This window comes from Corylus avellana, chromosome 10 (assembly GCF_965113065.1).
Source record: "Corylus avellana chromosome 10, dhCorAvel1.hap1.2, whole genome shotgun sequence".
Taxonomy (NCBI): domain Eukaryota; kingdom Viridiplantae; phylum Streptophyta; class Magnoliopsida; order Fagales; family Betulaceae; genus Corylus; species Corylus avellana.
The window spans coordinates 23,092,876-23,108,241 of NC_142499.1; the positions used below are offsets into that span (position 1 = coordinate 23,092,876).

The following is a 15,366-nucleotide window of genomic DNA, read 5'->3' on the forward strand; positions in this document are numbered from 1 at the left end:
CAATTTTTAACTTCACTACAACTTAATGAAAGAAAATGAAGTGCATGAGCAGATAAAACGAAATAGCAGAAATTAATGAAGAGTTATATATACAAGGTCGTCTTATTGCCCCCCCTCGGTCACATGAATAATCTGCAGGATTGCAACTGCAGAAAACAAATCATTACAAACAAATATAAAGTTCCTCTTAAATCAGAGCCGAGTCTTGATTGGCATTTCCTACTCTCTTTCTCAAATGCTTTGGAGTCGGAGTTACTATTCCAGTTGTGCTGTTTTCCCTTTCCAGGGTTTAAGAATCTGAAAGGAGCAGAGCAAGCTTGCGTCCACGCTCATCAGGGCACCTGCATTATTAAATTCTCCGCAATAGTTTGGTGCCGAGAATATGGTAACCAGCTGCCTGTCTGCAAAGAATTCGTAACCGTCTTCAACTACCTGCCATACATTTTCCATTCGTCAGCCGATGTTGTGAAATGGTGTGAACCTGGAAAAGAAAAAGAAAAAAAAAAGAGAGGAGGACCTGGTGAGCACGGCATATGAGATCAAGATCATGTTTCTTCAAGAATTCAGCCACCTTGTCTGCTCCAAAGGTGTAGGAAACACCCCTATCATTCTCACCCCACCCTTTGATGTCTCTGTCAGGATCCGCCCATAGGAGGTCGCACAATAGGCCCTGGTCCGGCACATCCACCGGCCTTTCTATAGCTCTGATCTGATCCAAGCTCTGCATTTCGGGTGAAAGCCCACCATGCATGCACAGGATTTTGTCATCGATGACTGCAGCTACTGGCAAACAGTTGAAGCAATCAGTGAACAACTTCCAGAGACGGACACTGAAGCGGCGCTTGCACTCATCATAGAATCCATAAATTCTGTTGATAGATGCGCATTCATGGTTCCCTCGGAGAAGAAAAAAGTTATCCGGAAACTTGATCTTGTAAGCAAGTAGAAGGCATATAGTCTCTATACTCTGTTTTCCTCTGTCCACGTAGTCCCCAAGGAATAGATAGTTGGAATCTGGTGGAAAACCCCCATACTCGAACAGCCGCAAGAGGTCTGGATATTGACCGTGTATGTCACCTGCACACATAAAACAACCCAGCTTACCATTCTTCAGGTATAATGATATAATAATAGCCCGCCGATTAAATCACTAATTATTATTTCAAAAGAAAAATAATTTATTTAATCATTTGATTAGAATTCCAACATTTTTTGGTGTGTGGGGTTCAATACGTGATGGATGAATAAAAGTGTCTGCCTTAGAATCCTTGACATATAGTTATTTGTTTAAAACAATGTTGTCACCTTTACCAATTTATATGAATCCAATAATCATAGTACTCCTGTTACACAATAAATTAAGCTTCATGTCAGCATCGGTGTCCCCTATTTATTTGATGGAGGTCTTCAACAGAGAATAAATGCAATTAATTGTATACGCGTTCAATTCCAAAAGACAACAATAATAATAGAAAGTTTGAGATTTTGATTTGTTTCATAAGAAAAGGATTATAGGATTTTTGATATGAACCAAAAAGAAAGAAAGAAAGAAAAATACCACAAACGTTAACGGGAGCCTCTAATTCAAGGAGAATAGGCTGGCTGAGGAAGACGTCTTTGGCACTGACACAAAGTTTGCGGATTTCGGACTCTGCGAGCTGAATCCGTTTGCCTCTGTTCCTCCTTCCTTCTAGCAGCCTCTCTATCAGCCCATCCAATCCTTCCATCCCACCCACTACTCACCACCCTCCTTATCTCCCCTACCTTTTTTTTAGACGAATCGTATATTCTAGTAAAACATGTTACGATATCTGAAGCAAAACGATAACAGAAGAAAGAAACACCCAGAGAGAAACAAAAATAATTAAGATAATAATCTTAACATCTGTCGCCAGACAGAGAGAGAGTTTTGGCAAAAGAATCGGGTTAGTTAAGATAGATACGGGTTTGGGATTTACATGGTGGAGGGGGGAATGTTGGTTGCCGTTAAGCGTTATATCTTGATTGGCTGTCATGGTATGAGGTTTTGCATTTGGCCAACGATTGTGGAGGAAGAAGAATCGGCACCCCTCCCTTTCCGCGATTTCCATGGCCTATTCCACCCAATCAGTTTTTTTCTTATTAATATTATGTGAAATTCATGATAAACCAATCAATGGATTTCATCATCGCTCCTCAAGTAAGATCAACCATTCATGCCAGCCAAGCACACTGATACTGTAAATCAAGCAACACTTTACCCATCATGTTTCACTCAAGTTTTCTAGCTATATATATATATTTTAATGGATAGAACTTCTAGAAAATATGTTTGCCCCATGTTGCTACCAATGCGGGCAACTAATATGAAATAGAATTCCTACAAAGTCACACCAAGCAAGTCTAGGGCAGCCCACTTCTCTGCTCGGACTATCTCAAAATTGCCCTAATTGCCCTGAACATTTGCTAATATTTTTATCCACCCTTGGTATTTGTTGATATTTCATCGACCACAAACATCTTTCGTTCCATTTCTTGGAATTCTGCAATGGAACTTCTCAATTTACTTCGATCAGTTTATAATTCCAGCTTCTCGGACATTAACATCCCAGAAAATAATAACCTTATCAGTAGAGCAGTTTCGAATTGGTTAGATTACATCATGCCAATCATGCAGCAGTGTCAAATAATAAATAAAAATGCCATCAGAATCACAATCTTCAAGAAATCCAACCCTGCCAATCTTGTGGCTCAAATTAATCGATTCTCAGTGTCTCGATTTTACTCGTTAATATTACTCAAAAAGATTTAATACTAGTTACAAGGAAAAACTGTAAGATAGACATACAAGTTGCTAATCACCAAGATGATGACAACTGACTTCACCAAGCATCAAATGAACAAAGTCAGGTCTTCACCTTAACCACAGTTAAGTTCGTTCCAAGCAAATAGTATATAAAACCAGAAGAAAGATACACGTTGGGATTATCACCAACTTCAGAACTGAGACTTGTCCAGGCCATCAAAATAGGGATGATCAAGCGCTGCTTTGGCTGAGATTCTGTCTGCTGGGTCATATTTAAGCATTTTCTGCATGTCCAAACACAAAATACGTTAATCAGAAGACACACACACACACACACATATATATATATGGGTAATCAGTATAATGTATTGTAGAATATCGTTTGATCAATAATATTAATGGTATACACATTTTCACATATAAATTAAGTCGCAAATGCGTACCGTAAGGAGGTCAATGCCGTCGGGCCCCAAAGAAGGAACGGCACGCGCCAGGTTTTGAGGCTCCCACTGTGGATAGACATGCCAATCCCGCAGAGAAGAAACTCCAGGCCACTGGCTCTCGGTGGGAGTACCGAGCAACCTGAAAATATGAAGCAACTGCTGGAACTCAGAGTCTCCGGGAAAGAGGGCCTGGCGTCTGACCATCTCGGCGAAGATGCAACCGACGGACCAGATGTCGACCCCGGTGGAGTAATGCGTGGATCCGAGCAGAACCTCGGGAGCCCTGTACCAGAGAGTGACGATCTCGTGGGTGTAACTCTTGAGAGGAACAGTGAAGGCGCGGCCGAGGCCCAGATCGGCGATCTTGAGGATCCCCCTGTCCTTGTCGACCAGCAGATTCTGGGGCTTGAGATCGCGGTGGAGAACGCCGTGGGAATGGCAGTGGGCGACGCCCTTGCATAGCTGGTAGAGGAAGCTCTGGACGAGCGCGGGGGGCAGGGGCCTTGGATTGGCGCCCTTGCGGTGGGAATCGATGAACTTCTTCAGATCGGTTTCCAGGTACTCGAAGACGAGGTAGAGGAGTGGCTTGCCGTGCTTGTTCACACAGTGCTCTACGCAGAGGAGGCGGACCACGTAGAGTGACTGGGAGAGCATCTGGAGGAGGGAGACCTCTCGGAGAGCGGTCGGAGGAACGCCCTCCTCGTCCATCTCCAGCCGCGTCTTCTTCAGGGCCACCACCTCTCCGCTCTCCTTGTCCTTCGCCTTGTAAACCTTCCCGTAGGTACCTTCGCCGACCTTTTCCAGCTTCTCGTACTTTTCCATTCTCTCGATCTCGATCTCGATCTCGATTCTCTCCCTCCCTCAAAACAAACCCTAACAACGATCACCAATCCAAGTTTCAAATTTCTTTAAAGGAAGGGGGGGGGGGGGGGGGGGAGCGCTACGCCGCTACCCACGTGGCACATGTTGCTGTCCCTTCCTTTGAATTTTGAATTCAAATTGGAACGGAAAGCGCCACTTTTACAACGTTCCTCCCTCCCGTTACCAACCAACCCACGCAACACAATGAAGTAGATGGGAAAGAACGTTTTAGGAAATTTGAATAGGAATTCCTTCAATGAGATTTGAAGGAAGGAATCTACTCACTAAAGTAAAGTAGTTGCGAATTTTAGGAAATTTTGATCCACAAAGTACTTAGCAACAACCAATACTCATTTGTTGGATTTCTCAATTCTATCAAGTAATTTTTTTTATTTTGTTAAACATTAGGCTGTGTTTGGTAAAGAGTCGGACCGGACAAAACCTAAAAACCCAAAAAATTATTCTCAAAATTAACCTAATATTTTTACTTTTTACATCACATCAGTCACTTTTTATTACTATTCAAATAAAAAAAATTACTACAAAATATATATATATATTTTTCACTTTTTTATACAAAACATTATTATTTTTTTCTCTCATATCAATCAAATCTGCTACAGTACCTTTCCACTCCCTTTTTCTATTCCATTGCCAAACACAGCCTAAACATTTCAATTTTCAGGGGTTATGGTTTTCAAAATATGGATAATATATGATAACTATTGAAAGGATAAATGTTAGAATTGTAAAAATAATGATAGCTGCTAAATTCTTGTTATTAATAATAAAAATCATATTTGATGTTGTTAGGTTTTATATTGGCAAATTCAGTGTGAAAATTAGTTTGGGTGCAAATCTAAGTTAAGTTGCCAAGTTAGTTTTAATTGGAGGTCAAATGTTGCTGAAAGCTGAGTGCAACGCAAGGACTAATTTACACAAACAAAATTATCATCATATATGGCAAACAATCCAATCTGAACAGCACACTCCCAAATTGGATATACCAACTAAATTGTAGATAGCAAGACCCTAATGCAAGTTTCTTTTGAATTATATTTCGATACTACCATGTAAAACATATCGACTTCGTGTAAGTTCTTCTTTACTGTTAAAAGTTAAAATATAGTGAGCCACTCTTGATTACTAGGGAGAGTAGGTTGTTGAATAATTTTTTATATATATTTAGATGAGTGGAACAAGTACAACAAAACATCAAATACGTCAAACTCGACCTAAACCAGATTTGAAAGAGCTCTTCATAACCCTTCAAGAAAAAAAGAGGTCTACATAAGAGAATAAGAGGAGTTGTGTTGAAGGAGATCTGTTACAGCAGACCAAAAGGGGTGTGTACAGCCCATCCACTGAGGAGCTTTTCCCTCCCTCTAGCTGGAATCTGGGGTGGAGAGTCGATTGTTGGATACCTATTCGAGAATCAGATACAGTGGAAAATATATGTCAGTTTACTGTTTGGTAGTCACATCTGTCTGATAATCAGAATCGTCGCGTCATCAGACTGAATCAGGCAACCATGCAAAAAAAGCCACAGGCAATAACAGCGTGAATGTGAACTTCAACAGAAGAAAATCCAAGCAAGCTAGTCCCAAGTGCAAAATATTAAAGCATACATATGCTAATAGATCAAGTCTATGAGTCTATCAAGATTTTTCACTTGAAAACGATCCAATCTAAAACAGGTGTCTGAAAACAGCCGCATCATGACGATAATCATGATTGAAAATATGAAACAAAAATTCCATTTTAACTATCCTGTTCTGTCAACCTTCACAGACAGCTATCAAGAAGTTGATTCAAAATACCAAAGCCACCATAATGGTGACATAAATAATAAAGTTTTTAACTTATTTTTATCAAGATTGCGTGCTGTGCCCCACGGCCTCTGAATTTGATGAAGGTCGGCTCATTTAATTGGGGCATTAAAGAGCTCATTGTCTATGCTGTCCTAGTTATCAACTACTTCAATGAGGGTTGGCTCATAGTCACTAGGAGCCTCAAACCCATGGAGATTCATCACAGTTGCAGCAACATTGGCAAGCCCACCATTAGGAATATCCTTGCGGAACCTGACACCAGGTGCCAATCCAGGACCTCCAATTGCAATTGGAACCTAAATAAAGAAACAATCCAAACAATGTTTTAGAACTAGAGAATTAACATACCTCAATATATACTAACATTAGCAGCAAAGCTGACTCAATAGACCAATAACAATTATAAAATCCTGGGGACAGCGTGCAAGTAGTAGAGTCCGCAGAAAAGATTATAATTTCTGGTGCCGTTCAAAGAAACAAAAAAGCATTGGCCACCCATGAAATCCCAAGCTATTGAAATTTACACAATATATCTAAACTTTGCAAAACTGGCTTATAGAGGCAGAAGTCCCTCCACTAACAACCCAAGAAACAAAAAGCAGTCTTCTTTGCAAATTAATAGCTCCCATACAGGAGGAATATCTGTGACCACGCTAGCCAAAACAAAATATTTAATCCACTTCAGTCTCCCATATGATTGGTTAAGAAGAGTTCAATGAACTTACTGGTTCGAGGGTGTGAGAAGTGAGTATTTGAAGTTTGCCATTCTTGTCGAGAAGAGGTTGCCCGGACTTGTTCCTCTTCACCATGTCCTCAGCATTCCCGTGATCTGCAGTAACAACATAAATTCCACCCACTTGTTCTATTGCATCAAGGATAATCTGCAATTTGACAGTTTCTCCAGTCAGCCAACATGCAGGCTTTTCTTTTAATAGATAAAAAACGAGAAAACAAATAAAGGGTGAAAAGACATAATTAAAGCTCCTCTCCGTCTCATATAATTTTATTCCTTTGGCTCATTGGTTGGAATTTATGTTGTTACATATCATTTTATTCCTTTGGCTCATTTGATCTAGAGCTCATTAGTATCAAGTTTCATATTCTAACATTTATTTGTTTCCTTGTTAAAGTAAACACTTAATTCCTATTTATCAAAAAAAACGTGACCCCCTTAACCCTTTGACCAAATCTGATGAGAAAAAAAATAAATCAAAAAAAAGGTTTCATACCGATCCAATTTGCACAAACTGAAATAAAAGGTTTAGAATTTACTCTTATAGGTTTCCAACGCCACAGACCACCAAAATAACAAAGTCTGAAGTTAAAAACAGAAAGAAAAACCTTCTTACCTTGACAGCCTCATCAGCAACCTTGCAAGCCACAACTGTGGCCTCAATATCACCTGTATGCCCCACCATGTCACCATTTGGCAGGTTAACACGCACCTAGACAGACAAGTTCAATGACATGTCAACATTTGTTCGACATGAAACCATGTTCCACGAACATCACGTGATTAGTCAATGAATTACCTGGTCAAATTTTCCGCCAAGTATAGCATCTCTCGTTTTCTCGGCAATCTCCAATGCCTTCATCTTTGGCTGGACGTTGAATGTAATTCCACTATCACTTGGAATTTCCACGTATTCCTCCAGTTCTGGATTGAAATATCCAGAGCGGTTTCCATTCCAGAAGAAGGTGACATGACCAAATTTGACAGTCTCACTGTTGATGTAAGAGAGAGAGAGAGAGAGAGAGAAAGCATTATATATATGGGTGCAGTGTCAAGTGAAACTGCATCTTAAAAGATCATCTACAAACGACCTAAAATTTAAGGCATACAAAAAAAGGAACTGCAAGCAGTCCTTCAAAAGAAATTGTGTCAAGGAAGATACAAGTAAGCCACAACAATATTTTTCTGGCATTCTGGAGAAGCAAGATAAAAGAATGACATATTGCTCTCCACTTCCCATAACAGAATTTCCCTTGCCCAAATAAGGCAGAATCTCTCCTTTTCAAATGGCCAGCTCCGACTGAGCTAAGGGATGAATAAGTTCCTAACACATTTTATAGTACTCAACATATTCAAATCCAAAACAGAAAGAACAAAAAGAAATGACCCACAGAGGAGACTGCACTTCAAGAGCAGAATTCATGGTCAGAAAAACACTAATATGCCACAAAATGTAACAAGGATGGGCATATGAAGTGAGTGACAACTAACCTGCAAGCAAAAGTACGGACACCATTGTGCACTAGATATTCACCAGACGTTCTCTCTATCTCTGGAGGAGAAACAAGGTAACGGCTTGGGAGCTTCAACTCGCCATCATATTGAAGCATACCAGCATAATGGATTTTAGGGAATCGAACTCGATCAAACTTGTCAAAATTTTCATATTCAAGTGCCTTAGCAATCATAACCATACGATCTGCTCGGAAGTTGATTGTAACCACAGCATCACCATCAACTATAGGACCAACAGGCTTCCCATTCTCATCAACAATAACAAATGGAGGCAAGTACTGGTCATTAACCTTTAGCTCCTCCCTCAGTTTCTTGACAGCTTCAACAGCATTTCTAAATTTGTAAGGGGCTTCACCAAGAACTTGGGCATCCCATCCTCGTTTGACAACATCCCAGTCATTCTGCAACAGACCCATTTATTCTTATTTATTGTCAAGTTCCAATAATCAGTAACAAACATGATCGATCCAGATAGTTAAAAGGAAAAAAAAAATACAAACTGGCATCCTCAATGATAATCAAGGAAACCATTCATAGGTAGCAGCTTGCATCCTTGTTCTAATTTCTAGGGGCATGGTAGCCACCACCTTCATCATCCCTTTTAAGGTCAATTTGGCACTATAGTAATCTATTCATCAGGTGATTTTCATGACTGGGCAAAGATCCAGAGTACTATATGCAACTATGTATTAGGTACACATCAGTAATAATGCAAGTTGACTAGACTAACTAGCAACTTCTTATATTTGGCCAAACTACCCAGTGATGAATAGACCATTTGAATTATATGCTGATGTTCACTAAATATCTTAAGAAACAAGAACAAGCACAAGATAAACGACAAAAAACAAAACATAAAATGATAACAATAACAGGACGCGTATCTATGCTATTTCATACCTCATAACGATCCATTGTGACATACATGCGACCACCACCAGATGCAATCTGTGCATCAACACCCTTTTCACGTAGTTTTGCAAGGTCATTCTCAAGAATTTCAAGAAATCCTATACTTGAACCATCCAAAACATCACGGCCATCGGTAAGAATATGAACACGGATTCTTTTAGCACCACGCTCACTAGCTCCTTTAAGCAATAACTGCACAGGGAAAATACAAATAGGAAAAAAAAAATTGAAGGTCAGCCAGCGTACAACTTGATAAAAAATGAGACTTCAACTATAAAACCTACCTGCAACTGATCAAGCCTGGAGTGGACTCCACCATCACTCAATAAGCCAATGAGATGCAATGTGCCATTTTCGAAACATTCCTTTATGTACTTAAAACCTTCTTCTTCATAAATTTTTCCAGAGGCAAGAGCAAGGTCAACAAGCTTTGCACTGTATTCAGCCAAAAAAAAAAAAAAAGGGTATTTCAGCATTCAGACCACAAAAGAAACTAAAAATCGCTATCCAATACACAATTGAGCGCACGCACGCATGCGTATATATTCATATGTATGAACATATGCACAAAGAAGACAAAAGCGTGATCCAGCAACCAGAACATGTGAAGTTAGACCCAAGGAGGAGTCCCTAGCTTATTCAGTGAATACCATCACTAAGCACACAGCAGTTTAAAAGTAAAAAAGTTTTTACCTAACCAATAACTCTTGATACATCCATTGCTTCTTATAAAAAATAATTAAGAACTAATTTAATTGTTCAATAAATGGATATCCAATGATAATCAAACTCAGCATTTTACAGCCCAGAGTATAATAAGTCACTGCCATGTGTGTTTCGATGAAACCAAAGTTGAAGTCAACACCTCAAATACTGCATCCAGTTACATCCAGCTATCAAGTCACGAGTTCCATATGGGTTTTCATGGATATTGGAAAACAATGAAACCCACAATCACTGGTCCAAAAGATAAACAACTTATGGACTGGTTATGGTACAACCAATAACCAGGAAGTTATTTAGTTGCTTTATATAATAGTATCCAACAGAAAAAGGTAAACCTCCACTATGGACCTACTAAGTAAGGATATACAGAAAACAGGTTATGTTTAACATGGCTACAAAAACAGCCAAAACCATGAAACAATTTTGCACGGGTTGCAATTGAACATAACAGAAGCATTTTTATTTTTATTTTTATAAGTACTGGAAATTTTATAAAAAAGCGTAATGCACCCCTGAGTATATAATTGAATAGCTAGAATGATGTGCACGTCAATACTCCTTTGAGATAGTTTGTTATATCCACCAATGCAATGCATCAGTGCAATTCAAACAACAAAAATAAGAGGATCCATAGATCGTTGAATGAATAGTTTTTTCTCAAATTATGATACCATTGGCTCCTCTAAACGATTGCAAATAATATCAGACATTTGTGTAGAGATTGCCCACAGAAAAAGAGAGTGAGAGAGAGAGAGAAGAAAAAAGAATAGGGGCGGGGGGTGGGGGTTAGACAAGCTTTACCCTTGGGCAAAGATGCGACCAGCCCCAAGTGCATTGTGACCAACTTCACTGTTGCCCATGTCATCCTCTGTTGGAAGGCCCACGGCCTTACCATGAGCTCTAACCAACCTCCACTTCTCAGGAGCACCCTAACAAGATCAAAAGAAAACAGATTTCTTAGTTAAAAGTTGATGAGATGAATCTTGGCTTCGAATATATATATATATATAAAGACGAGGACGTAGAGAACCAGTCGGTAAACACGTAAGAGTACCCCTAAAAATCGAGAACAAAAATTCTTGAGCCGCAAAATCAAAAGTTCAAATCAACATAACTAGAAATACAAAATTAAAGGAAAACAAAATGGTAGAGTGGAGGAGAAAACCACATGGATCTCACGTTGAGACAAAATCAAGAAGCAACAAATGCATCGGGTAGACCATTAAGCCATGGATCCGATGGCAAATGAAAGTAAAGTAGTTCACTAGTACCTGTTTGAGGGAATCCATGGTGGGTGTATCGGCCACATGGATGCAGTTGTACTGATCGGGCTTGGCCTCGCCCCAGCCGTCCAAAACCACCACGGCCACGGTCTTACCCTTTGGAAGCTTTGGGTGTTCCGGCAATTTCCACGAGAATCCTGAGGTCCCCATGTTCACAAACTACTACACAAACGCCCCACTCGGTCAGATCAAAAATCAATCAATGAAAACCATCAAAATATCCAAATATCCAAATCAAAATCAACCAATCACAGTCGCACAATAACGCTACTACCAGTGATAATACAACATATTAGAAAACGGATCGACCGAAAATACTACCATCAGAGAAACACCAACTTACCTCTGTACGATTACAACTCACTGGAATCGACAAAACAGAGAAGAAGCTTTGAGAAAAAGAACAGAGGAGATACTACCAGGATTGCTTCGCAATAGACACTATATATATATATATACCTAGAAAAAAAAAAAAAAAAAAAAAAAAACCACTTCCCATAGAAAGCCATCGTTCCACCACCTAGGCCTAGGGTACACTTGGCGTGGGGACAAAGCACCTCCAACAATCCAGTGCTCTCGCTCCTACACTAGTAGATCTATTCAGCCAATAAAACCGCCGCGTTACGTCATAAAGATTCTCTGTCCATACAGAACTTTGTAGCGCCAACGCTCCTAGACCGTCGACTGATTGAGATTGTCTCATACTTGGCGGTCTTACGCTCGCTTGAGCACTTTAAGAGCGTCGCATGCCAATGCACGTGATATTTCTAGAAAAAAGTATATACTGTTGGATTATTGACCGCCCAAAACGAATATTACCAGATATTCTTTCCTTTACATTGTTTTCCTACTTTTTACTGCCAAACAAGGCATTATTTATTGGATTTTTTTTTTAAAAAAAAAAAACTAATTACTGTTAATCTGTTAACTTTATTGTTATATTTATACCAAATTCACAATCCGTGATAAATAAAAAATAAATAAATAAATAAAAAGTTGAATTTTCTTTTATTTCAAATTAGTGGTTGTGGGTGATAATATTCTGTAAAAATAAAACCATTTCAGTTGACAGCACTTAGCAACACATCTGACGAGGTGTCTCCATGATAAGGTAAAAATAAAATCATTACATTACGAAAAACAAGTCATGTGGTACAAAACAAAACAAAATAAAATAAAATAAATATTAAGTATGGATTAGTTAGATCAAAACTTAAATATTGAGAAAATAATGAAAGAGAGAGAGGGACAGGGAGAGGGAGAGAATCAATTTTAAAGAAAAGAAAAAAATTTGTGACACGAGGTTGACCTTCTCCTATCACCTGATTTTAACTTTAAGATCAAGTGGTATTATTTTGCTTCATAGATTCACAAAAATAAAAAACAATGATGTAAAATTGTGTTGACACATGAAAACTGCTCATGGACCATGGTTTAAGACTTTAAGTTACAAGTTAAAACATACGATCCAAACGCTCTGATTGGCAGAGTGCATGTATGTCTGTTTCTCAATTCAGGGTGCCACTGCAATATTGCAATTGGTACCATTGAGAAGAACAATAATAGTTAATGAAAGAGTCCAATGAGGCATATTCCAAATATTCAACTCTCGAACCATCTTCTTCAGACCAAACACGGCCTGAAGGTCAAGCTTGGTGTTAGGTGAAACCAGCTTGGTGTTAGGTGAAACCAACCGTCATCATGGCGCTCTCCCTCTCTCTCCATTTTTACATAATTTTCCTCTATTTCTTCCTCTCTCTCTCTTTTCTTTTTTTTTTTTTCCCCGACATGGTCAAATGGTGCATCGTGCACTGTGTAACTTTATATCTAGTATAGTACTGTTAGGTTATTAAACTTGAAAAAATAAAAACAAAACAAAAAATCCTATATGATAATTAAGAATTATTCGGAAATTAAAATCTTCATTAGATCCAAATTTTAACTCATTATAGTTGTCATAGTTATCGTGAATTAACACCCCCCCCCCCCCCCCCCAAAAAAAAAAAGCCTATTTTATTTAAAGTATAAAATTTTTCGATACAGACTCATACAGGAATTGACATCAATAAAAAAATTTTTAAAAAAAAAAAAGAAGAAGAAGAAAGAAAGCATGCATCTAATATGACGTTTTGGCATCACGATTCATTTGGTGTAAGGTGATATATAAACCCTTTTTTGTCTCTATCTCTATCCGCCATCTTTTTCTTTGTCCTCCCCGTCACCAATATATAATCTGCTTTCTATATGTCACCTGTAAGGCCTAGAGGATTAATCATTATTTTTAAAAAATCTTGTTGACCTCTTAACGAAAAAAAAGAAAGAGAAGAAGGCTCAATAATTGCAAAGATCGTGAAGGTAAGGGAAAATAATACTAATAAAAACAAGCATTACCCTGAAATATATAAAAGATAAATTAACAAGTTGTATATATATGTAATTGTAAGCAATTTGAATTTCTTTAGGGCGGGTCACCTTCAATTGATGTCATGATGCGGGATGAGAAAATAATAAATTAATCTTTAGTTTTATTTAGGTTTTATATTATAATTTTTAAGAGTTTGTATTTTATAATTTAATAATGAGCTTGGTCCATTGTCGGTCAAAATAGGGTTAAAGTTATTTTATAATTAGATAATGGGCTTAGCCCAAAGTGAGTCAAATTAGGGTTAAGATTTATTTTACAATGTCTATTTAAATGTTCTGTCAAATTATGATTAATGAAAAAAATGTTTTATTAGAGGTATGATTGCTCTCTTCTTCTTGGTAGTAAGACTTTACCAAAATTCCATTATTTGACCAATATGTCTTATTTTATGTTATTTTTAATATATTTTTCATTGTTCTCCTTTTGTCACCTTTCACTTCTTTAAAAAAATAAAAATAATAACGTTGTATATCTACAAAATAAAAGCAACAATTTGCCCTTTTTGCAAATCGCTTGACAAAATACATTGACTAAAGGAAATAAAAAGATCCACATACTAGTAGGAATTGGGGAACTTCTCTTCTCTGAGAAGCACCAGTGGTATGATCACTGCAGCCACATGTTTAAGGCTTCAAGGAAAACAGAGGCACAAACAGGGTAAACAAACCATTCAACTCACACTCAAGCAATGGAGTCACGCCAATATATATATATATATAACAGAGACTTCTCATCTCTCAGCAAGTGTGGGAAAAATCAAATACTTATACTTGTATAAGTATTGCATCATGTATAAATAATATGAAGTGCTAGCTCAATTACATCGATATAATAAACTTAAACAAGAGAAGTCAGCTTCTTGGATGAACATAAACAAAATTAAGGAAACGATACTTGTCTTCATATATAGCCTGCATTAATGCAGCTAAGTAATATTACCTAAGAGATAAGTCTTCAAGCAGAAGACTTCTGATGGCTTGATGGTTAGGAATTAGGATATTTTTCTCAATTTCATTTGAACTGGAGAATATTCAATTAATTATAGTAAAATGATATTTTTATCCCATTCAAAAAGTAAAAAAATAAAAATACACTTTTATTATAACTAACAGAATATTCTCTAATTCTAATAGTTAGCTTAATGATTAAAAGCCATGCACGAGAAAAGTTTCTCTCTAAGAAACTGGGCCAACGGGCCCACACGGCCTGCACCCCAAGGCCTAAGATTAACCCATTAGCTCAGTTTCATCCTACACCACAGGCCCACACGGATTCGGAATTTATTTTCATTGATTAGCATTTTTCTGGCCACAACAAACATCGAGAAAAAGGAAAAAGTGTTTTATGCAGACCGGCATGGGATAAATTTAAAAATAAATAAATAAATAAATTGAGGGAGATTTATTTTTCTTTTTTCTGGAGGCCCATTATATGGCCGAAGAGGCCTATTGGACCCCAAGCAATGGAAATGATCGTCTTAACCTTTCAAACGTCTCGCCTTCGGTGCACGTAGGATTTACCATCATACCTCTTAGGTCAGGTGTGGACAATAATTTTTCAATGTTTTTTTATTTAATTATTTTTTATTTTATCTTACAAATTTAATATATTAATCATTCAATTTATAGACTTCATACAAATTTATAAACTTAAAAAATAATTAAAAATAAAATAAATTCTATCCTTTCTATTTTATTTAGCACCTTGTTGTTTCTTCTGTGACACATGAGTTTTAGAAAGATGGAAGGAAATAGAGGAAGAGGAGGTACGCCGACATAAACACTCTTTCAACAATGATATATATGATCGAAATCTATTTCGGCATCGTCGCTCTAAGAAAGTATAGGGTGT

General features: G+C 37.8%; 3 protein-coding genes across 4 annotated transcripts; all 3 read right to left on the bottom strand.

Moving 5' to 3' along the window:
- Positions 1-105: 105 nt before the first annotated feature.
- On the bottom strand, positions 106-1,727 carry LOC132161648 (serine/threonine-protein phosphatase PP1-like). Its single transcript, XM_088510976.1, has 3 exons — positions 1,559-1,727; positions 518-1,077; positions 106-432 (listed from the first exon to the last, which is right to left on the bottom strand). The coding sequence occupies exons 1-3, from the start codon at positions 1,725-1,727 to the stop codon at positions 256-258; spliced, it is 906 nt and encodes a 301-aa protein (XP_088367102.1). The 3' UTR covers positions 106-255.
- Positions 1,728-2,876: 1,149 nt separating this feature from the next.
- On the bottom strand, positions 2,877-4,107 carry LOC132191995 (cell division control protein 2 homolog C). The gene is made up of 2 exons (XM_059607166.2): positions 3,229-4,107; positions 2,877-3,069 (listed from the first exon to the last, which is right to left on the bottom strand). Exons 1-2 carry the CDS (start codon positions 4,048-4,050, stop codon positions 2,977-2,979), a joined length of 915 nt encoding a protein of 304 aa, XP_059463149.1. The 5' UTR covers positions 4,051-4,107; the 3' UTR covers positions 2,877-2,976.
- A 1,535-nt stretch (positions 4,108-5,642) lies between these two features.
- Positions 5,643-11,536, bottom strand: LOC132191538 (2,3-bisphosphoglycerate-independent phosphoglycerate mutase). Of its 2 annotated transcripts, none has more exons than XM_059606612.1 (10): positions 11,434-11,536; positions 11,079-11,249; positions 10,609-10,736; positions 9,366-9,516; positions 9,070-9,273; positions 8,146-8,570; positions 7,454-7,646; positions 7,271-7,366; positions 6,647-6,802; positions 5,643-6,217 (listed from the first exon to the last, which is right to left on the bottom strand). In XM_059606612.1, exons 2-10 carry the CDS (start codon positions 11,238-11,240, stop codon positions 6,053-6,055), a joined length of 1,680 nt encoding a protein of 559 aa, XP_059462595.1. In that variant the 5' UTR covers positions 11,241-11,249; positions 11,434-11,536; the 3' UTR covers positions 5,643-6,052. The 2 variants fall into 2 exon arrangements, with proteins under 2 accessions (XP_059462595.1, XP_059462596.1); XM_059606613.1 differs by having other exon boundaries at positions 11,079-11,252; positions 11,434-11,535.
- Between the last annotated feature and the right edge of the window lie 3,830 nt (positions 11,537-15,366).